General features: G+C 38.1%; 2 protein-coding genes across 6 annotated transcripts in view; both read right to left on the bottom strand.

The window, feature by feature from the left end:
- LOC121316735 (gremlin-2-like) overlaps positions 1-2,626 on the bottom strand; it is a 13,980-nt gene extending 11,354 nt beyond the window's left edge. For 2 of the 3 annotated variants that reach the window (XM_041251866.1, XM_041251865.1), the window contains exon 1: positions 2,310-2,626. The gene's annotated coding sequence lies outside the window, so the exon portion shown is untranslated. Of the gene's footprint in view, positions 1-1,120; positions 1,156-2,309 lie in introns of those variants that run through there. The other variant, XM_041251867.1, reaches the window with a different exon arrangement.
- Positions 2,627-10,933: 8,307 nt separating this feature from the next.
- Positions 10,934-23,029, bottom strand: part of LOC121316734 (regulator of G-protein signaling 7) — a 124,809-nt gene continuing 112,713 nt past the window's right edge. For 2 of the 3 annotated variants that reach the window (XM_041251862.1, XM_041251863.1), the window contains exons 13-17: positions 22,569-22,679; positions 18,324-18,449; positions 17,153-17,339; positions 16,566-16,655; positions 10,934-11,682 (exon numbers count right to left, since the gene is read on the bottom strand). In XM_041251862.1, the coding sequence (XP_041107796.1) occupies positions 11,632-11,682; positions 16,566-16,655; positions 17,153-17,339; positions 18,324-18,449; positions 22,569-22,679 (565 nt within the window). In that variant the 3' untranslated portion in view covers positions 10,934-11,631. Of the gene's footprint in view, positions 11,683-14,282; positions 14,319-16,565; positions 16,656-17,152; positions 17,340-18,323; positions 18,450-22,568; positions 22,680-23,029 lie in introns of all 3 variants that reach the window. The other variant, XM_041251864.1, reaches the window with a different exon arrangement.

Genomic DNA, 23,029 nt, shown 5'->3' with positions numbered 1-23,029 from the left:
TTAGAGGCATTCCAGTTCAAACAAAAATGTGCTCTAAATTTTCCAAATACTGCTAAGCATGGTCTATAAGCACTGACAGAGTTGGAAATGTTGCAGACTCTTTGCTTGAATTCATGATGTACTGTCTGTACAGCAACACACATGATCCAGTGAGCATTCCCTAGGCCTAGAGCTTCACCCTGGAAACCTGTGTGCGCTTCAGGGTCCCCCCACATGACAGCGAACACGGTTTGTGAACTATCTGTTTTTGTTGATTTCTCAATCAAACTGCATCTTTTTAAATGTAACCGGTGTACTGTCTGCTGATGGTGCTGCTGGTTCGGTAACTTGTTCACAGTGTGTTCATAATGTTTAATGAAGTAATTAGTCTGCATCCTGTTGTTTCGTGTATACTGCTTGTCATTCAAATAGGTGACTAGTTGCTATTCTTGTTAGGGTTACTGCTTTGCCGCTGACATTGACAGACAACATTCAAGGGTAGGATTGCCAACTGCCCCCACGATTCAAGGACAATTTAAGACAGTGTTTAAGGTGTTTCAACTCACCTCTCTAACCGCAAATGAGTTTACTTTATTGAACATGTAAAATGAGTGAGACTTTGCGTGAATTAGAGCTAAAGCAATTGAATTGTTCTGCTAACTAGTTACTAAATCCACACACCGGGGGCGGGAATTACTTCTTCGATCTATTCAGCTTGTTGATTTGCTGTATTTGTCTGATTGGCACTCGACTGTGCGAAGCAGGAATAAATTCAAATAGAATCGTGACCGCAGGGTTAACTAGAACGAGTGTGGGTGAGGGCACAATTCTCTATAATGATGGACTTGCACTATGTTGATATACTCTTTACCATATAAAATGTAAAGCAGTATGATTTTAATACGTTATAATGCTCTCCACATAGAATCGCCACCGCAATTAAACGATTCAACACATTTATTGAGGTCACTCACTCAATTTACACCCACGTGTTGATTTGAAATCGATTAATTTGTGGTTAATCGTGAGTTTAAAAAGCAGATTTCTGATTCTGATCTTTGATTAAGCAGAAAAAAACAATACTACATTTATGCATTTTTCAGATTAAAGGGAAATCTCTGATCCATTTTTTAATACGTACCTCTTACGTGCCTTAAGAGCACTTCCTCTGCTCGCATCGTTCCGCCGCCAGTGGTATCTAACTTGAATTACAGGGCTCTAGCAATATCTTGCGTGTCCACAATTACCTAAAGTGATCTGTGAAGCCATGAGCCAAGCTCTTAGTGTACTGTCCAATTCATATTGACCATTGCTGAGAATTAAATATAATATTGAAGAAAAAGTCAGTTTGCTAACAAAGAAAACTAACAACAATATGAATAATCTAAATTCAACAGCCTTGAAACACAACAGCAGTCTATTTTTTTTTTATTTATTTATTTTTTTAACTCGATTTGGAAAATGCGGAATTGCATTTTATCTACTGTATATGGGTAATACATTTTAATTAAAACATCTGTTATTCCACATACTTTGGCAGCAAAACATAAATAATATAAAGCATATTATACAATAGCATGCTAGGGGGTCGTAACAGTGCCTAGTGTTATATAATGCGCTGAAGTATCAGTGTACAGCAGTGAAGCTGTAAAAATAACTCATTTGATCTGAGAATCAAAAACACAGATTATCTTTCCACAAATCCTCTTTCCCAAACCAGCTAACTGTACAAGGTGGAAGCAGTCACCGGCTCAGCCGTGAAGTTCAATTAATCGGAGCATTAACCCCGCATCTCCCACTCCCGACTGATATATGTTCCTGTAAATACACTCTTTAGAATGGTCCTTTATTTTTATTTACAAAGCATATTTATCAGCACATAATCCTATTATTATTATTATTATTATTATTATTACAACTTTTTTTAAACATACGTGTCATTTACTTTGAGAGATTAGAGCATAATCAATTTTTGAACAAAACATTTGAATCCATTTTTATAAATACAACTTTTGTTTTTCAAATTTGAAAAACAAAAATAAAAATTGAAATAGCCAAAAAAAAGTCTTCTAAAATGTTTTAAAAAGTTTTCTAAAAAAAAAAAAAAAAAAAAACATTTTTGAGGAGACCCCTCCATCAGCCCACAGAAAGAAAGGACGGGTTCTGTTTTACTGGCACTACAATTAGAAATGCTTATATAAATACCATATGATAAAACGTTCCACATTACTATTGTGTAATATTATCCTATGTACTTTGCCTGCAAGCAGAAAGCATTACCAATATTCCCCAAGTTAACATATAACCCTTTGAACAGGCTGAAGCTTTACCTTTATTTTCACAGTATCCCTGTAATGCTGTTTCTCTGTGTTGGTGAGGGTATTCCAGAAGCAGTAGCTGGTCAATGAAGATCTTCTGATCTGAGTCCCTGGTGAGTGCTCACACTGATGCTGATGCCCATGAGAAGCGTGCTGCTGTAAGGGGAGTGGAAGGACAGTGCCTGGTGTGTGATGTGTTTTCTCTTGCTTTTCCAATGTGTTTGAAGTCTTGGTTCTGGCTCCTCTCAGTCATGTGCATGAGGATGTTATCACAGACTGGGTTTCTACTGGCTCCGATCACTCAACTAATCACACCAAGTCTCTCTCTCTCTCTCTCTCTCTCTCTCTCTCTCTCTCTCTCTCTCTCTCTCTCTCTCTCTCTCTCTCTCTCTCTCTCTCTCTCTCTCTCTCTCTCTCTCTCTCTCTCTCTCTCTCTCTCTCTCTCTCTCTCTCTCTCTCTCTGAGAGAGGGAGGTCCTCAATTCGTAAAATTCGTTGGTAACTGGTTTAGTAAAGAAGGCTCCCCCACCCCCTCTCCCTCTCTCCTCTCTCTCCTCCCTCCCTCTCTCTCCTCTCTCCTCTCTCCTCTCTCTCCTCTCTCTCTCTCTCCTCCTCTCCTCTCTCTCCTCTCCTCCTCTCCCTCTCTCTCTCTCTTTCTCTCATCCTCTCTCTCTCTCCCCCTCTCTCCTCTCTCCTCTCTCTCCCTCATCCCCCCCTCTGCTTCCATCTCTCTCTCCCTCCTCACCTCTCAAAGCGTCTCCCTATCCTCTCCGAGTCGTCTCTCTCTCTCTCTCTCTCTCTCTCTCTCCACCTTTTAAGCATTGTTACCCAACATCGCAACCACTTACACCAACTCACTTTCTTCACTCCTTACTCAAAAGCTTTCCACTCACATTTCCAGTCTCTAACAGCATGGCTCTTCAGGGAATACTAACCCTAATTACTAATTACTGGTCTCCCTTTTCTTTAAGTTCTTTGATTGCTGTTTTATACTTTGGGATTGTTCAAGTACAGCACTATCTTCCTGGTATATAATCAGTTCCTAAGTGACTGGTCACAAAGCCTGATTGTAGCTAAAGTTGCAGGAAGTGATTACTATACATACATAGATACTGCCATAGCATTGTTTTTGCAATGCCATCATATGATACATTCCACACCTAGCTTTTCTTTTTTCAACACAATCGAGATTTGAGAGGAAGTTGTCAAGATAAGAGCTACAGCTCTGCCATTCAGGTAACCAATCACAGGCCAGAACACCTTGACAAAGATACTGATACTGATGAATCTCCTTCCCTGAGTGAAGGTCTAAGGCCATGTTCTCTTTTGCTCCATCTGCTGGTTATAAATAAAAGTGCCCAGTAAAATAAGAGCTAAAGAACGGGTACTAGTAAAGAAATTCATTGTCTCTTAAAAAGTGTTTACAGAAACCAGGCATTTCTGTTTGAGATGACAGGATATTCTAGCAAACTGCGTGGTTTCATAATGCATGGTTTCCTTTAAATTTCCTACTTATTTTTTTTTATTTATTAATTTATTAATTGCATTGATTTTATACTTCCCCTTACTAAGTTAAAAATATGTTACCTTGCTAAATGAAATAAGCTATGTCTTATCAGAACACAACACGTTTTGAGGCTTTTATCCCATTGTAGGAGAACTTCATTTCTGTTAGGAGAGTTGGCAGTCGGTATACTGTGGTGGTTAACTGGTTTCTTTCTTATGTTGTTTTTCATGTAACATAACAAGCCTCTTAAATTTCTACATTAAGCAACAGTCTCGGAAAAATTATGTATTATCTTGTTCACCTTGATGACGACTTTAAAACGCACATTTTTAAATGATCGCAGCAGTCTACATTCTGACATTACACATATACCCATATACTGACACTCAGATCAAGATTCAGCTTAACTGGTAAGTGGATATGACGCTACCCTTAGTATTATGCTGGAGCCCTGAGTCACAGCTAAGAGGCCATGCTGTTTGTGAGAATCAAACGAAGTTACGTGAGGAATTATAAGGCAAATGGAAATGACCATATTGGCTTACAACCTGTTGGTCTGTTTGAAGAGCATAGCCATGTACTGTACCTGTAAAAATGGAATGCAAAACTGCAGGGAAACTGGATACAAAGAAACTGGCTAAATGGGTCAAACCCTCAAAAGGCAGGGAGACTGGCGGCACCGTACAAACACCACTGAACATCATTCTTTTTGAGGAGACAGCAAAGGCCATTAAACACGAGCTCAAACAGTACTTAAAATACAAACACAGGACTTGAAAAACACTAAAGATGTTCTGATTATAAAAAAAAAACAAGCAGAAACAAGCTTAAAACACCAGGAAAATGAAAAGAAGCGGCAAGCTCAGAATCATAAAATAATCATTCAACAAGGGCTTTAAATCCTAATTACTACAACAATAAAAAAAAACCTGCGCTAAGTAAAAAAAAAAAAAGAGAAAGAAATCCAGAAGTGCGTAACACATTTAGGATAGGGCTAGACTAAAAAGAAAAAAAAAAGCAACATTGTGGGCATTGTCTGGAACATTCCTAACCCTCATGAAGACATTCTTAGCTCATATGTTGTAAAGTTTTCTAAACTTAGTTTAATATGCACTTTAACCCTGAAACAAGAGGGGTCAGTGGCTGCCTCTGACAATTTTTATAAGCTGCTATTTTTCACTAGCCCTGGATCAGAATAAACATTATATTTAATAGTGGAAACTTTGGGTATGTTTTTAAGTGTACTGTATGTTTGTGTTTACTATTTGTTTAATGCCCAGCAGGCGGACAAATACTAGATGCAGATTGAAATGGGGCAGGTTATAGCGGGTGACCTGGATTTATAAAGAATGTAGGTGCAATAGCAAGGAACCTTAGGGAAATCAAAAGCCATCTGTACAGTATGTGTTCATTTCCCACATTCAATTCTTATGATAGCACAGGGTTGGGGGTCTCATTGTTTTCTAAGGGAGAACACACTTCATTCCTTCATTTCCCACTGACCAGAGAGCAATTTCCGAAAGCATTTAAAGTGAGTTGGAGGAGGTACGGCACAGTCATCCAAAATGTTGGGAGAGTGAACACAGATGGGCAGAGCATCCCCAAAAGATTTTTTTATAAACCATTAGGTTCCTCTTAACCAATCAAAGCAGCCAATTAACAAACATTCCATCCCATATTCTTTAGGCAATGGAAGCCTGATTAGAGAGCTTTACCGCCTGGTAGTTGACTGTGTCGGGAAGGAAGGGCACTTATTGAACTGACAAGGTCAACTGTCAAGGAAAAACACAATAATCAGGGGAACCCAAAGCCGCTATGGGTAATGCTTCTGCTATAGTCAGATGCTACATTTGTTTCAGCGTTGTGTAAATGGTACAATTTATTGAATCAAAATACATTTAAATAAGAGAAATAGAGACACGCCAAACTATGCTTTTGTATGCCACATGTGGATCCCTGTCAAAGAGAAAATGTTAAACGTGTATCATAACTCAATGGAAGTCTGACCATAAAAAAGCTTACAGTATAAAACAATAGCATATGCATTACTGCGAGCCGTATCTGAGAAAGACACCAAAACTATACTGAGTGACATGTTATGAACAACAGTATTGCAAAGTGCTATAGAGAAAAGCAGAGAAGCGAAAGGGTATCGATTGACAGGCGAGGGTCCTATGGGTTGTTTTTTTTTTGCAGGTTTTATTTGGGCTGTGATAGGAGGCTGACTCCCAAGTCGGTGGGATAAGGGATGGATTAAGAAGGCACAATCTGGGTTCGCCTGGGCAGAGTTAGTTAGGCAGTGATGAGTTCAGACTGGTACTTGAGCGGGCCAGTGTGTAAAACTATTGAAACATTAAAAAGAGTTACACTCACAATGTTACGGTATTATCAATATTCAGCTGAGGCCAGAAATTATAACTCTGGGGTGCCCCCTCTCAACTTGGTAAAGATTACAGACTTTAAATAGCTCATCTACTCAGAGTCAGCTGCCCGCTGATTGCACAGTATCTGGTTGAACTGCTTGTCATTGAACATAAGAAGCTCAGTGTTTATCTTTTGTTACACGTACACTATGGATTGGAAATGCATGTAAACACTGAGGGAAAGTTTATCAATAAAGTCATAGTGTATATTGATTTACTGAACCCTTTCAATGATAAGTACTGCATACTGTAACCCTCTTCTACTAGTAGTGTATATGTCTTGCAGCAGTACATTCTTTTCTAGTTCATTTAAAAGAGATCCCAGATCTGCTGCTACTATCTGTGGAGGTTTGCCGTGGATACCACCACTAAAAGAGTAAAACCCCAAACTTTTGAGACCATTTCCTTCCACCATTTCACAATAATCAGCTGCCTATCACTGCACACTTGAACTTTAATTTAAATCAATCAAATAACCCCCTTACACAAACAAAAACATTTCATGCGATAAAATATCGCTGATAATTATATTTTCTATTAAAGCATTAATAAGCCACCACGTTCTTACCCTCTGCCAGTGATACATGGCTATGTCTTTTGGTATGACAATGTTAACTTCCTGTACCAGTAATGCAAGCACTCGACCAGTTGTTCTCAAACTTGGGGGCGTGTCCTCACGGCGTTAACATGTATCCTTGGGGGCGTGCCCTCACGGCGTGAACGGCATGTATCCTTGGGGGCGTGCCCTCACGGCAGGCACAGCAAAAAAAAAAAAAACACTGCGCCCACCTTAACCTATATATACAAGGGTGTAGTGCAATATTTTGAAGTGAGGGGTCGCTATTCTCTACCCTCCCCACCCCCAACCCTACCACGCCACCTGCTGTCCCTGTTTCTCCATACACTCAACAGAACCGTAACTTGTAGTTACGCTATTTGAAAGGGCTAACAAGTTTACCAATTGATTACAAATTCAGACAGTCAGGTATCAAGGTGTTATAGTAAAGCAAATAGACTTACAGTTATTTATATTAGAAATAAATTAATTCATAAATACTGTACATGTTTTCACAACCAGTTTCATACACTAATACAGACATGATTAAAACGCCGTAATAATAATAATAATAATAATAATTATTATTATGAATCCTTATTGCAGCCGTTTAAGAGCTAATGAGACTGAGGTTTTGAAAGAAGTGCATCCGTTTGCAAAAAAAAGATGTGTAAGGCTGTGCTGTGCATCCGACTGGTGCCTTTTATTTAAGTTTGCATATTATTATTGGACGAAGTCCGCTGCTGTCTGCCTATGTTGTGTTTGCATGCTTACTGCGTGATGTGAGCATTATTGTGGCAAGCAATGGACACACTCGGTAAACTGTTACGCACTATTAAGTGTCTCTACTTATGGTTGATCGGTGGCTCCCGTGCAAAAAAAAAAAAAAAAAAAAAAAAACAGAACAGCAGTACTACAGTGGCATGCAGAGACGCCAGTGCCAATAATTGCATGAATACATTTGTTTTGTTTAAATAATCAAGTCAAAGCTGATACGTAGAGCTGATTACCTGAGAATATCCCCCCGTCCCCTGTCCCCCCCTCCTGCACCCCATTACAACCCTTTACTCCTAAGGTCTGCACAAAGTACAACGCCGAATCAGATTGTCAGGAAACAGAATTTTGTGCCCTCTAGTGCTGATGAGTGAGCGGTGAAAAAACTAGTTTCCCTGCACTCCTATTTACAGTATAATGATTTTAGATATCATTTATTACTGGGAACCAAATACGGGAATTTTTTGGTAAATAATAACTAAAGCAAGTTGTTTACAAGATGGAAAAAAAAGTGATACGACTCAAAGGTAAAATGCAGTTTAATTAAATGTACCTGTTACTATACTTGCTACTACCGAAGATGAACGACACAGATGATGTGAAAAAAGAGACAGCAAGAGGCAGGATTGAAATGGGTTCTGAATCACATCTATTGGGTTTGCAATTGAATATGGCTTATTTATGCTAAAAAATACACATAAAAAGTAAAAGCTTTTTTTGTAACCAGGTGAGGATGACAGATAAATCTCCCATTGTATCTTGTTCTGCTGTCTTCAAAGTTTTACAGTGAGCTTAATTAGTCACGTCTGAGGCATATCTTTGAGACCATAGCTTGAGGTGTTATTAAATAAGCTCATAGTAAATACTGGCAAGGTTTAAACTGTCTTGTACAGCTAGTGGACAAAAAAATGGAAATACCAATGTAAAGTCACTTAATAGGGCGTTGGGCCACGATGTGCGGCTAGTTCGGCCTGTATGCGTCGTGGCAGAGTCTGCCAGCCTCTGGAATTCTGCAGGAGGGATGCGGCACCATTCTTCCACGAGAAAGTCAATCAACTCGCGCCGGGTTGATGGAGGTAGAAAACGCTGTCTCAGGCGTCTTTCCAGAATATCCCATAAATGCTTGATTGATTGAGCTCTCTTGGTCACTGAAGCTCCTACCAAACGCGCCCCAACAATCACCCCTCTTTCAAAGTCACTGAGGTCTCCTCTTGCAGCCATGCTAGCCACAATTGTAGGCAACCAGGCCTGTCCAGCATTTTTATACGTGACCCTAAGCATGCTGGGATGATATTTGCTTAATTAACGCATGAGCCACACCTGTGTGGAAGCCCTTGCTTTAAATATACTTGGTGTCCCTCATTTACCCAGGTATTCCCATTTTTTTGTCCACCACCTGTAGTTAACACGTTATGTGTAGCCCTGCAGTGAGCAAAAACATGCAGCTTTACCAGTATCATCAATCCACTGTTTCAGCTGTAAGCGCTGAGGGTTTGGTTTAGCTCCCTGGTATGGTGCTGTGAGCTGCAGGTTCTTCCTTTAATTTGGAACTCTGTGACAGATAACTTGAGTTGAGACCCAAGCTGAGTCACAGCAGGGTTATTATATGGGGTTGTTATTAATACGACCACAGCAATCCCCAATTTGTCTATTGTGGTACAGTTCTACAATCCTGTTGCAGACTCCAATACTTTTAACATGCTTATGGTATATATTTATCATGCTGTACTATTGTTCATCCTATTTTTATCCACACTCTTATGTAATATATTTATCATATAAAGTCATTACATGCACACGTTGCCCTGAATTAAGTGATCACGGGGCGAACTGAAAAATAAGTGCACTACTGAGTGTGTACCCTGAAGCTATAGCTATTATTTGACAAGTGTAGTGTATCTTAATTAAATTCAATCAACTTCACGACTGTATGTCTTTCAACTTGGCAAAATGCATCTTCCTTTATCGACATTTATTAATTTAGTTTAGATTAGTCTACTCACTTTGTGCCAGCAGGGCCAGCACAGGTGCATCTCAACAGTGGAAGCAAAATGTGTTATGTTATCTTATAACAGGATCTGGAATCCCAACTAAACTGAATACAAGAGAGATTGACATAGTCTCATGTAACAGAAGCCAATTCTGCCTCTTTTCCAGAGAGCAATTTGCCATGACGTGACCCATATAGAAAATATTACAGTACTGTCCAAAAATACTATAGTTTCATATACAGAAGAGTAGTGTTTCAGTCAGGAAACTCATAGTGTACGATAGATATTTATTAAAGCATAGACTAGACACTACTACATTATACATTACACTACATTATTTGACCTTTGGCCTCACCTTTTGAGGTATCACTGCCCATAAATTAGCTTGCAGATAAGTGGACAGGCTGACTGTAGGGAAGGCATGGGCAAGGTGGCAGGACAGCTACGCTGCCCCATTACACAAAGCCAAAAAGCAGGTGGAGGCTGGGGAGGAGGAGATGAATTCTGATGCACAGCGGGGGATGTAATGGATTGAGGTAAAATATAAATCCTTTCCTTGCTGATCACTGGACGTATTGTATATCGAAGGACAAATACAAAATCAGCTATTCGACTGACGATTTGATCCCTGCCTGAACCACTGCTTTACTTAATTTCTTAAAAGTACTATAGTATTTATTTGTTTTTTTATATGGGGAGTGTGGAAGAGCAAAGCTCTGCCCTTTTTAAATTGGCAAGGATGGGGTTAATTTCCCCTACCTGCCTGGGTTTATTATGTTCAGGTGGCTGGGGTTGATTAGTTGATTAGGTTAATTAACGATCAATCAGCGCCCAGCCACCTGACATAAAAGGAGGCCTCTGCTTCCCATTAGGAGGAGGGAGCTGAGGAAGTAGGTTGGTGGTGTTTGGTTTTCTAAATTTTTCTAAATTCAGTGAAGGCATTGCCCAGCCTGGGAATCTTTATTTTTGTAAGTTTTGCTTTTTTATTTGGTTATTTGTGTTTAAACGTTGTTAATTTTGCCCTTGTGCCTTTTTATTTTGTGTTTATTTATAATAAAAGTATATATTTTTTGAACTGCAGTCTCTCTGGGCCTCTATCCACTCGCCAATCTGCCACAGGGAGGAAGTCAGCCTTCAAAGTATATTTTAATTAAACTTAGAGGAAACTCGGTATTTGCACAAAACTGGATAATTTTATATGCCTTTTCTACATCTGGCAGTCAGACAAATAGCACAATATGCAAAAGGTCTATTAAAGCATCATTTTAAGGATTTCCTTGTTAAGGACTGTTTTTTAAAGCCTTTGATACATACAAATCAAGTTTTTACACTTCCCCCTGCCCCTTCATGTAAAGCAAGCTGTCAATTTACAGAACACAGAGCAAACAGTTTCTATCATTTTTATTCTTTGTGCAAGTTTCTTTGCAAATTTCTTCAAGGTTACAGCAACCCCATTCTGATCTGGCACATCAGTAATCAGATAACAGAATGAAATAAAAACTTGAGCCAAAATAAAACAAAGAAACAGACAAAGGGTCAACTTTACATTTTAAGTAAAAGGTGTTTTTAAATATGGTATAAAAAATTAATGCAAGAAACAATAACAAAGAATTACAGACTACATTGGACAAAGACACAGCTTTTGTTGTTTTCAGAATGTTACTTTAGAAGTGTGATGGACCTTTCTGTGCTAGCTCTTGTGGTGCAGTAACTTGCAAATGGCATATGTATTTCCAATAATATATGCACACTTTGTTATGCATCTGTTTGGCGGTTGATTATCGGGGATAAAGGTCATGTTCCTAGGCAGAAACTTTTTTTTTTTTATTAATATTTCAGCTTGTGATAAACACACAGATCCAGCTGATATAAAATTAAGAGAGCAGATGAATACAAAAATTGAAAGGCATTAGAAGTCCATACTGCCTTGCCACACACAGGAGAAAAAACAAACAAAAAAAAGAACATAGTTTCTCAGACATGCAACATCTGGTCTACTGCCCTCTGATTTCACTGGGTAAACAGAGGACTACAATTATGTATACATGGAATGGTCCTCTTCCAAGCTAAGGTGATTGTATTGTTTAATATGACTGCACAAGACCTGTTAACCTCTTTGAAGTAAGTGATTTTCCCTGGAAAAAAAAGAGAAAACAAGAGCTGTCATTACTGAAACGACAGCACACATTGCTAAGGTAATTGGAAAAAGAGACCAAATAAATGGACTGAATTTGATGCAGTTGGGACTGGATCCTGTTACTGAGTTTTGTGTGGGTGCTTCTGATAAAGAAAACAAGGCCCTCTTAACGAAGGCTTTGGTTCTGGGTGTCATTGTACAAAACTAAATTTGTAAATGCTGTTAATAACAAAATCCATACAATTGTCCATATATTGAAATCAAAAGCACAATGCCTTTAGTTTGATGTTTGTAAATATGTGGACTTTGTGTCTTTACAATTACATGTACTGTTTGTAACATAGATTGGCACTCACTGTAGATAACTGCTATGATAACACTATGGTGGAATGAGAGACCATTTAACATTAGGACGGGTTGATTAAAAGCTGAAGATGATTTGTAGATTTCAGTTTTAGAGAATATGGGCTATTGAATCTGCATTTTGGTGTGCAGCACCATGACTACTTTGTACATCAGTTTCTATCTTAATTATTTTGAAAAAGCCAGTCCCACTTACAATACTGTATGCATATCTGAGTGCTATATGACACTGTTCTAAATGGAGAATGCCCACTGGAAACATGGTTTACATTGTACTGTAGCATGCAAGTGTTGATGTTTTGAGCATGCAATGCTGGCATGAATATGATGTCGATTAAAAGACATTAACAATAAAAGCGTCCATGAAATAAAGACCAAAGTATCAATAAGGTAAACTGGAGCAGCAAGTATAACATACATAAATGTATGTTTATTTTAATAAAATTATTTTGTTTATATGTATTTAAAATAATGAATGCATTCTTGGACGTTTAGGGTTATTAACTGTAACAGACATTAATCCAACCCTTTAAAAAAACCCAAAAAACAAAACCATTTTATTTCACATATTATCATTTATTTTAATGATTTATAAATAAAAAACATACCCAGAACAGCTTTCAAGACAACAGGTTCTGTTGTAACCCCAGTGCGCTGTGGTCTTGAAAGCTACCGTATACCATTAGTTGCTTTTATGCAAAGCTCATCCTGTTCAAACACATTCAGTAAACCCTGATTTGTGGGATTGATCAATCTGCTAAGCTGCAGTGTAATTTAATTTAATTTGCATAATGTATTTGTAACACTTTAAATACGCACATTTTACATAATGTAACAGTAGATTAGTTTAGTAGGCTGTTGCGTCTCTATTCACAAAGTTTTAACTCATGAGTTATTTAAAGAGTTTTTTTTTTCAAAGTTTTGTTTGAATGAATAAAATCCAAAACGTTCTTTAAGTAAGTCATGAGTTTAAGCTTTGTGAATAGAGCTTGGTGGTTTACTCTCATTTGTTCTAATAACGTGCAACCATAAACAGCTCATTTAAAGCACCAATTCCTTACGTTTTAGTTCCCTACATCTACTCTCTTTATAGACTTAAACCCATGCGACTGTATTAATCAGCATAGTGCCAAGACTGTCAAAATATTTTACTGTTTTTCCAAATATCTTATCATGAATATATTGTTAAGAATTAAGATCGTAAGGTCTTTAAATATACACTGCCATATTCTGGTGGGGTTTCTTTTTCATCTTGCTGTGAAACAATAATCTTGTGAGACGTCACAGCAAATGAAGTTAAACTGAGGCACTGCAATGCTTTGTATGAGAGTGATTTTGTTTAACAATCCATAATTTGTTAAATAATTATTGGTAAGCAATCAGGACTTGGCAGCACTGTTTCTCAAACTGAAGATGCAACGCTGTCAAAAACTCTCCAAAAGCTCCAGGTTTGTATGACTAAAGATTTTAAAAGAACAATGTAAAATGTTTATTTCAATGCTCTTAATATTTTATTGACATCACTTCTTTATATTTTTAAACATCATGTATTCATTTTTTTGTTAAATGCGCAACCATTCGTATTGCTGGATGGAAGATAAAACCATAAACGAGGGGCCTTGTTTTAGCTCCATGGTGCATTCCATAATATCTCCCTATCCAGGTAACGTTGCACAGCAAAAAAGGACATAATTTCCTATTTTTATTCCATCATTGCAGAAATCAACACTTGCAGCTGCATTGTTATCACAGCAAAAGCCACAGACGCCACACAGAGGCATGGCACTGCACGACTTAGCAGACAAGGCAGACAAACTCAAAACATCATCCAATGTCTATCTACCTCTTTCACAACAGGTTATTGCTTGCCCTCAGTGTTGGCGTACAGTTTTTATGGCATGGAAATATAGGGATGTTTCTTCCCTATAAAAATAAATGTGTTGAATGCTTTTATTTTGAACACACAAATCAGGAATCATCATGACAAATGTAAAATAAATAAATAATGTAGATATATACAGGGTACGGCTGAAAGGACACACCACAGGCATGAAAGAGCAGCAGCCAAAATATTTCCACTACCCATCACCTTCATTGCAGCCCCACTCTGTACATCTATAATAATTTATACTTTGTAAAATAATCCCAACATGAGAACACCACAAAATATAGTCATGGTGGACAATATGCACATGGAGAAGAAAGCCACTATTCAACTTGTAATATTATCATTACCTGGAAGCAAAATCTTCAAAATAAGTTCTTACTTTTCTGTGAACAAGGAAAAAGCAAACAAAGTGGTCTTAGAGGGAAGAGGGATTGAGTTAATGTAATGTATTTACTCATCGGAGCAGGATGTCAAGCAGATCAAACTAACAACATAATAAGTCAACATAATGAGGCTGAGCAAGTAAGAGCAAGGGGGCACCCATGTAAGAATTATCTAGACTTTGGGTGGGGGGCTCAAGCAAAACTTTGAAAGGTTGGGAAAAGGGGGGTGTTGGGTTACCCACCTTTTGAAGGAACACAATATTTAGACATTCTATGCAGATTCCGAGAGATCAATTGACCAATTGACTTGAACTGATGTAGTGATGAGGTTTTGGGATACCATTGGACTTACTCATTAAAATCTTTTACATATATTTGAAATGTGCACAGCACTCTTCATCTTCATCAGTAAATCTGAAAATGGTCTTGCAGGGCAGGGGGCCATTCTCCATGGCACAGAAAGAGAGGCTGGGGTTAGGGGTGGGCAAAGGTATGAATCTTCCTGGTTACATAACTGATCACACTTACACACTCCTTTAAGAAAACAAACTTGCATGAAAAGATAAGCAGCCTGAGAGCAAGTTAGCGTTAAGGTTGCTTCAGCCACACCCTGTCCCAGAAGTTAAAAAGTTACTCTTAATTGCATGAGTTGCATGATAAAGACATTTCCAGCAACATGATGCTTTATGGAATATAAACAGCCAGTAGTACAGCAGGTGAATGAACTAGTTGCATTAAACTGCAGTTTAACTAACCCAAGCTGTAAACTACCTAGCCAGTAACCAATCCATGTGTGAATGGAGGAATGCAATCAATTGCCTATCCAATCGATATTGAGAAGAGGGATGGGTTGCATTTATTCAGTGGTTTCAAGCAGATTTTAATAGACCAAATCCAAAGAAAACATCCATGTTTTTTAAATACTTTGGAATTCATGCTTTAGAGAGCACTGAGAAATACCTGGATAAATAAAAAGTTACACCACTGGTTAAGCCAGAAGCAAAAACTGAACACACTCAGACATTCAATGAGGGGGGCAGCAGGGAGGAGGAGGCAGGATTGGAGGTTTTGCAATGGAACATGTGTGATTGTGTGTGTGTGTGAGTGTGTATGAATGATTGTATGTGAATGCGTGTGTGTGACCGTGTGTGAGTGTATGTGACTCAGTGGGTTGTGTGTGACTGTGTGAATGATTGTGTTACTGTGTGTGATTGTCTGTGACTGTGTGTGAGTGATTGTGTGTGATTGTCTGTGACTGTGTGTGAATGATTGTGTGATTGTTTGTGACTGTGTGTGAATGATTGTGTGTGATTGTGTGTGATAGCTGCACTGGACTGTTAATGTCTTGCAGCTAGCCATTCCAAGAATGATAACTTACCACATTGCAAGTGAATTTCTCAAATGAGGTTCTACGGTCCTGAGTGTTTTCCAACTTAAATGAAAATCAAAGAAAAAAAACAAAGAAAAGAAAGAAAAAAGCAAGACAAAAACCACACAGCTAAAAGAAAGGAGTGATAAAAATGAGCTGCAGACAAAGCAATGTGAAACTTAGGAACCAATAGTTGACATGAAGCCAAAAAATAACATCAGTAACTGAATGAGCATTAACTACAGATACATTCAATTGCAGGTTATGTGGTCTGGCGATTAAATTGACGCGCTTGTAAGCAGAAGGTTCCCGGTTCAAATCCTGGCTCACTCACTGTGTGACCCTGAGCAAAGCACTTAACCTCCTTGTGCTCTTTCTTTTGGGTGAGATGTTGTAAGTGACTCTGCAGCTGAGGCAAAGTTCACACACCCTAGTCTCTGTAAGTTGCCTTGGATAAAGGCATCTGCTAAATAAACAAATAATAATAATTTTGGCTTTTTCAACAAAATAAAAATAACACATTAATAAGTACATGAATAAATGAATGCATTCTAGATCAAATCATAAGCATGCCATGGAAAAATCGAACGATTAGCTACGTTTACACATGGCAAATTTAAATAACATATCTATTTTTTGTATCAATAATTGTAATTAAAAATCTATTTGCTAGTTATCGTTGTGACATACTCATGGGCAACACCTTCGGGTAAAAATAAAATAAAATATTCTTTAATACTGCACTGCTGTAAACGTAGCTAATAAAATTTACTTTGTAACTCTGAGCAGTAAGTAAATGTGAGTAGTTTAGTACAGTGAGGATTATTCAGAAGTACCTCTGGAAATATTAACATGTTTAAATGCGTTTATGTTTATACCTTTTTCTTGGCCTGTAGCAGCTCCTGGTAGGCACTGGAACGTATGAAACGAGCGTAGGAATCACTTTTCATCAGCTTGTAAATGTGCTCCTGAAAATCAAGTCACAAGAAGTTGTTATGAAAACTGTAATGTTGTCATCATATGGCATGGAAACATATGCAGCAGTACTGTGGTTTCTTAGAGAATGGTTTATAATAAACTATAATAATAGTTTAAAAAGACTGTCTAATGCTGCCAGAATGGACCCTAATCCACATGTTGTTTTAGTGGTTTTCTCCAATGTGAAGTGGACCTCCTTAATTACATTTATTTAAACATTGAAACTCGTGTAAACGGCCATCTCCACCGCTTCATGTGTTTTACTAATGATAAAATATTCTGCTTCATCCCTACTGAGAAATCAACTGAACAACTAGAAATATAAGGCAGGTCTAAACAAAAGATTTATAAAATATAGATAGATTTTTCCTTTCATTAAAATCACTGCCACAACCTTAAGCATTATGACTTCATACCAATCAGTACATGCTTTTTTGCCTAGCCACTTCATATGATTTTGTTCAGTGATGCATCATGCAGTACTTACCTGAGCATCCTCAAAAGTGTACCTCCCAGGGTCTTTCACGTTTTGTGTGGTTTTGCCGTAACTTTTTGAATCTACATTGATGGCACTGGGAGCCCCTGCAGCGAGAAATTCCAGCCATATCTCCTGGACCCGAGTAGGTACCTCACGAATAGGCCTTTTTTTCAACTCTTGGACCGCTAACCAAAACCTTCAATCAGAAACAGCACTTACTCTGAATGAAATGACACGATTATATCCGATTATCTACACTTATATATAGCGTATACTCTGTCTTTTTCTTGGTATTCATCCCAGCCCTAGCAGGGTCAGTAGGGTCAGCAGGGAAAGGATACCTTCAAGCAATATTTGATCCCACAGGATATGATTTTTGTTCCTTAAAATTAAGAGCGTACACCCCAGTGCCGTGGCTGAATTACAGCACAATCTGGGGTTTATTTGACCCTCCCACCACCCCCCTGAGCAATCTTGTGGTAGACAGAAATGGAAAGTTCTACATTCTATAGGAGCCTGCATGTGTAGCCAGGAGGGGGAGCTGAGGTGCTGCTGAGCCTGGAGAATGTATGGAGCAAAATGAAGTGCAGACATGAATATAGTTAGAGTACGATTAATTACAAAGCTATTCCTATGTGGTAGTTATCCAGTTCTTAACCAGTTATTTTCACAAAACTAAGCCATATGAGTTTATTAAAATAGGAATATCAATTATGTAAATATCATAGTTCATGATATAATCTGGTGTCACTCAACTTAACTTTACCTGTTCACAAGGATATGTCAGAATCACACTCTATACCAACTATAGACTATACCAAGACAACCTTGCCATGCAAAATGTTCATACAAATAATAACTTTTTACATTTTATAGTATATTATATTTTCTTAAGGAATCCCTTTTCCCATTTGCTTGGATTTTTAAATAACAAGCAAAAACCTGGGAAAAAAAATTCCTACAGGTTTTTACCCCATTTGTTCAGAAGGTTAAATATTGAAAAATAAACAATGTTACTTAACTTGAACACACATGAAATACCTAATGTGTTTGTTTCTAGTTTTGTAGCTTTAACAGATGTTTTTTTTTTTTCTCAATTGAAAAAACAAAATGTGACGATTCCCATTTTGGAGTAGAAAGCTTAGAAAATATTCCACTTTTTTACTTGGCAAAGTATTACCTCAGATTTTCTGAGCTGAACTCGGACTCCAGAAACTTGAGAAACTGCTCTCGGCCCACTTGATCTTTTAAAACTTCATTTATACCAAAGGCCCATCGCTTCACCCTCTGCTGGCCAGGCTCTTTGCTGTAAGCACATGTCATATATTATATAATATTATATTATATTATAATAAGTCAATTGGCAACTGATTGTTCCAAGACATGACACAAAGAAAGCTTGTCATAACAAAAGCACATATTTGTGCTGTAAGTAATACAGCAATCCACAATTCTGTAAGTCATGAATCAAAGAGTATTTCAAGGCTGCAGTTGCAAAAGGCTGTGTGGTCCAGGAAGTTCAAATCCCGACTCAGCCACTGACTCACTGTGTGACCCTGAGCAAGTCACTTAACCTCCTTGTGCTCTGAATTTAAGATGCAGGCCAAATTTCTCACCCTCAACTTGAAGAAAAAAAAATCAAATAAAGATGCATTTACAAAGCTGCATTTACACATATAAGAAAACGACGTATGGAGGCAGTTTGCAGCCTTTTGCTGTCACACAGAGCACTACAATTAGGCACTGCTTCTCATTTGCAGTTGTGATTACTTGCACGTGTTTTTCTCGCTTTTTGTGAACTGTGATATTTCTTGGCAAGTTAAAAAATAAGTGGGTCTGATTAGACCTGAGCCTAATAACAAAACACTCCTGCTGTGGTAAACATGAAGGCTGCCTAGAACTGAGCTGATCAGGAGGTCCTGATTGGCTAGGGGGTGTGCCCGGGGAGCCTACACCTGCTTAATGCAGCAGCGCCACATTGAGGCTACTTCTCCATGGCCATAGCTACGCAGGCGGGTGCTGAGCGAAAGCTTTCTTTGTTTACATCGAGGAGAAGGATGTCCACTCTGCAGAAGCCATACTAATGGGGGATTTCAACTTCCCCCACATAAAATGGGAAAACACGCTGGGGAGCACAACAGCAGAAATTAAATGGTAGAAATGACAAATGGCTGCTTCCTAACACAATTTGTCAAGGCACCCACTTTTCAAATAGAAGCAGTTTGAAAGCAGGTTGACAGCTGCAGAAACTAAACTTAAACTTACAAAAAACCCCAATAATAATTAACATGGCCTTCTGACACCTACATGATGTGGGAAATCCAAGAAAACCAAGCAGAGCTAAACCACTTGTGTGCAAAGTGTTGCAAGATCCAGGACTTGCTTCAATGAGCAAGTATGCTAGAAATGGAGTTGCATGAAATGACAGGAATTTGAGAAGCTGGCACACCCGAAATTCTTGGAAGTTTGCACCCCTAACAGACAGAAAGCCACCAGGGAGGTAGAAGAGGATCAAAACAGCTGGGTTCAGGTAGGCAGAGACAGGGAAAAAAATAAATGTAGTCAAACACAACTGCCAGAAATCAAAACATCCAACAAATTTGACCCACTTCAAGATTTTGATGATCAAAACCAGCATCAAGAGAACTAAAGGAACAACATCCAGGATCCCATAAACAGTGGCCAGGCAGCAAAAGAAAGGGAGGTCATGGTTGTCCATATTGAGAAAAACAGCAAGTTCACTGTGCAGCCTGAACCCCCTTACAACAACAGTGTGCTGCCTTCCAGGAGCCTTTGTTACACACATCACTGAGAATGTGGACAGGCTCCTAGAAGGAACAAGAGATGACCCGGTAGCAGTCATACACATTGGTACAAACAACATTGGAAGAGACAGACCAAGATCCCTGCAAAACAAATTCAGAGAGCTAGGAAGGAAATTCAAAGACAAGACCAAAACTGATATTTTCTGGAATACTGCCGGCATCTTGCAGAGGCGCATACAGATAGCTGGAAATAAATAACCTGAAATGGCTGAAATTGTGATGAATACAGGAAGGCTTCACCTTCCTTGAACACTAGCCCACATTTTATAACAAGGACTATCTATATAGGCGGGACGGACTGCACTTAAATAAAAAAAGAACCAATCTACTCGGAGAAAGGATCCTCAAGGAGATTCAGAAGCATTTAAATTAGAAAGGAAGCGGGGAAAAAAAAAAAAAAAAAAAAAAAAAAACAGGAGGAGACTACATCAAAACAAGGGCAACAGCTCAGGTAAGATAACCGTTCACCATCTAATGTAGAAGTCTCAAAAACAAAATGTTAAAACTTGAAGCTACTGCACTAACAAGTAATTACGATGTGATACATGTTACAGAAACTTAGAGATACAAATGGGAACATCATAGATGAAGAGAAAAAATAACAAATACATTAAATGATTACTTTTCACAAGTTTTTACAAAGGAGGTTACGGAAAGGGACTAGGAGCTCTTAAAATAAACAAATCCCTGGGATGGATGAGATCCTCCCAATAGTACTCAAATAAATTAAATAAGTTATTTACAAACCACTAACTAAGATCATGCAACAGTTTCTTGAGACAGGGCTTGTACCGACAGACTGGAGAATTGCAAACGTAATACCGATCAACAAAAAGGGAGACAAAGCCGAACCAGGTAGCTACAGACCAATAATCCTGACTATAATAAGATCCAAAATGGAAAATTAACTATATGGTAACAGTATCTTGGGAGACAGCATGGTTATAAGAAAGGGAGATCGTGTCTAACTAACCTGCTTGTTTTTGAGGATGCAACATCGACATGGATAATTGCAAAGCATATGATATGGCTTATTTAGATTTCCAGAAAGCTTTTGACAAAGTCCCACATAAAAGATTTCTTCTCAAATTGAATGCAGTAGGGATTCAATGAAATGCATGCATATGGATTAGGGAGTGGTTAACATGTAGAACACAGAAAGTGCTGATTAAAGGAGAAACCTCAAAATGAAGCAAGGTAACCAGTACCACAGGGATCAGTATTATGTCCTCCACTCCTCCTAATCTACATTAATAACTTAGATTCTGGTATAGTAAGCAAACTTGTTAAATTTGTAGATGACACAAAAATAGGTGCAGTGGCAAACACCGTTGCAGCAGCAAAGGTCACTCAAAATTATCTAGACAGCATTCAGAGTAGGGCAGACACCTGGCTTTTTAATATAGAATAGTGTAAGGTACTGCATGCAGGCAATACAAATGTCCACTGTAAATACCATATGGGAGACACTGAAATTGAAGAAGGAATCTAGGAGTTTATCTTGTCTTCATCTAGCCAATGTGGGGAAGCTATAAAAAAGGCCATCAAAATGCTCGGATATATAGTGAAAAGTGTTGAATTTAAATCAAGGGAAGTAATGTTAAAACTTTACAATGCATTAGTAATACCTCATCTAGAATATTGTGTGCAGTTCTGGTCACCTTGCTACAAAAAGGATATTGCTGCTCTAGAAAGAGTGCAAAGTAGAGCGACCAGAATTATTCCTGGTTTAAAAGAATTGAATCTATTTAGTCTTGAACAAAGAAGACTACGTGGTGATCGGATTCAAGCATTCAAAATTCTAAAAGGTATTGTCAATGTCAACCCAAGGGACTTTTTCGACCTGAAAAAAGAAACAAGGACCAGGGGTCACAAATCGAGATTAGATAAAGGAGGCACTTTCTTATGCAGAGAGTTGTGGGCGTCTGGAACCAACTCCCCAGTAATGTTGCTGAAGCTGACAGAAGCTGATTGATGAGACTCTGGGATCGATAAGCTACTAAAATCAAAACCAGCAAGATGGGCCGAACTTTCTTATGTTCTTCATATGTTCTTATGGCGATTTTAATACAAGCATCACTATACTGTACTTGAATTTAAGAAGCAGGCTGTTTTTTTAAAGAAGAAATTGGTTAAAAAGTGCATCTTAAATTCGAATGATTACAGTAATTAAAGGAAAAGTGTCTGGTTAAAATCTTCTTAAATGGGCTACATAGCCATGGAAAGTTTGATCAAACATTCTGCGGTATTAATTTTTTATGGCTCATTGCCAAACACAATGTAAATCATTTCTACTCCTGTGTTGGCCTTAAGGGGTTGTCCAGCACTTCCAGCTAGTCAGCTAGACACTTTCTTGCTCTGTGTAGCCTAATAACTAACTGAAAATAGACTTCAATCATTAATGTATAAAAATACAGCGTACATATACAGAATAAAAAAGAATACACATTACTACAACAATACATAGAAAATACCCCCACAACACAAGCTAAGCATATCCTTATCCCTCAGACATCATACATTTTATACATATTCATTGTATGCCTTTCTGTTACTATTGTTGTGTGTGAGAACCGACATAAAAAAACATTGTTGCTAACCTTGCTTCTAACTCCCAGATGGTGGTGTCATCTGAAATCCAGGGATTCGAAGGGTCAGGAGGTGTGAGAAATGGGTCATATTCAATATACTGCTCTGTGTAGCCTAATAAACTGCAATGGAAAGATGTATACAAACATATTATTTTACTTTCAAATGTTTTAATACTGCAAAACAAACATAAATACAGCTGTAAAATGGCTGGTTTCAGATTAAAGGCATCACAAAGTATAGAGGAAACTACAGCTGGAAAACATGTAGAGGAATTGTGAACATAGCAGTGCTGCCCTTAAAACATGAACCATCAAGCTTGAGAATCTGATTTATAAACATAAAAACCTCAGCATCCATTAAAATGAATGCAGTAACTGAGATATAAATAGTGGATTTCAATGTGTTCCTCGATTTGCTTATCTCTGAATACAGATGGAAATGGAATGGGACTGATTGCAAACAAGCAGAA

The sequence above is a fragment of the Polyodon spathula genome, chromosome 6, assembly GCF_017654505.1.
Source record: "Polyodon spathula isolate WHYD16114869_AA chromosome 6, ASM1765450v1, whole genome shotgun sequence".
Taxonomy (NCBI): domain Eukaryota; kingdom Metazoa; phylum Chordata; class Actinopteri; order Acipenseriformes; family Polyodontidae; genus Polyodon; species Polyodon spathula.
The sequence above is the reverse complement of the archived record's forward strand: the minus strand, read 5'-3'. Positions and strand labels throughout refer to the sequence as shown.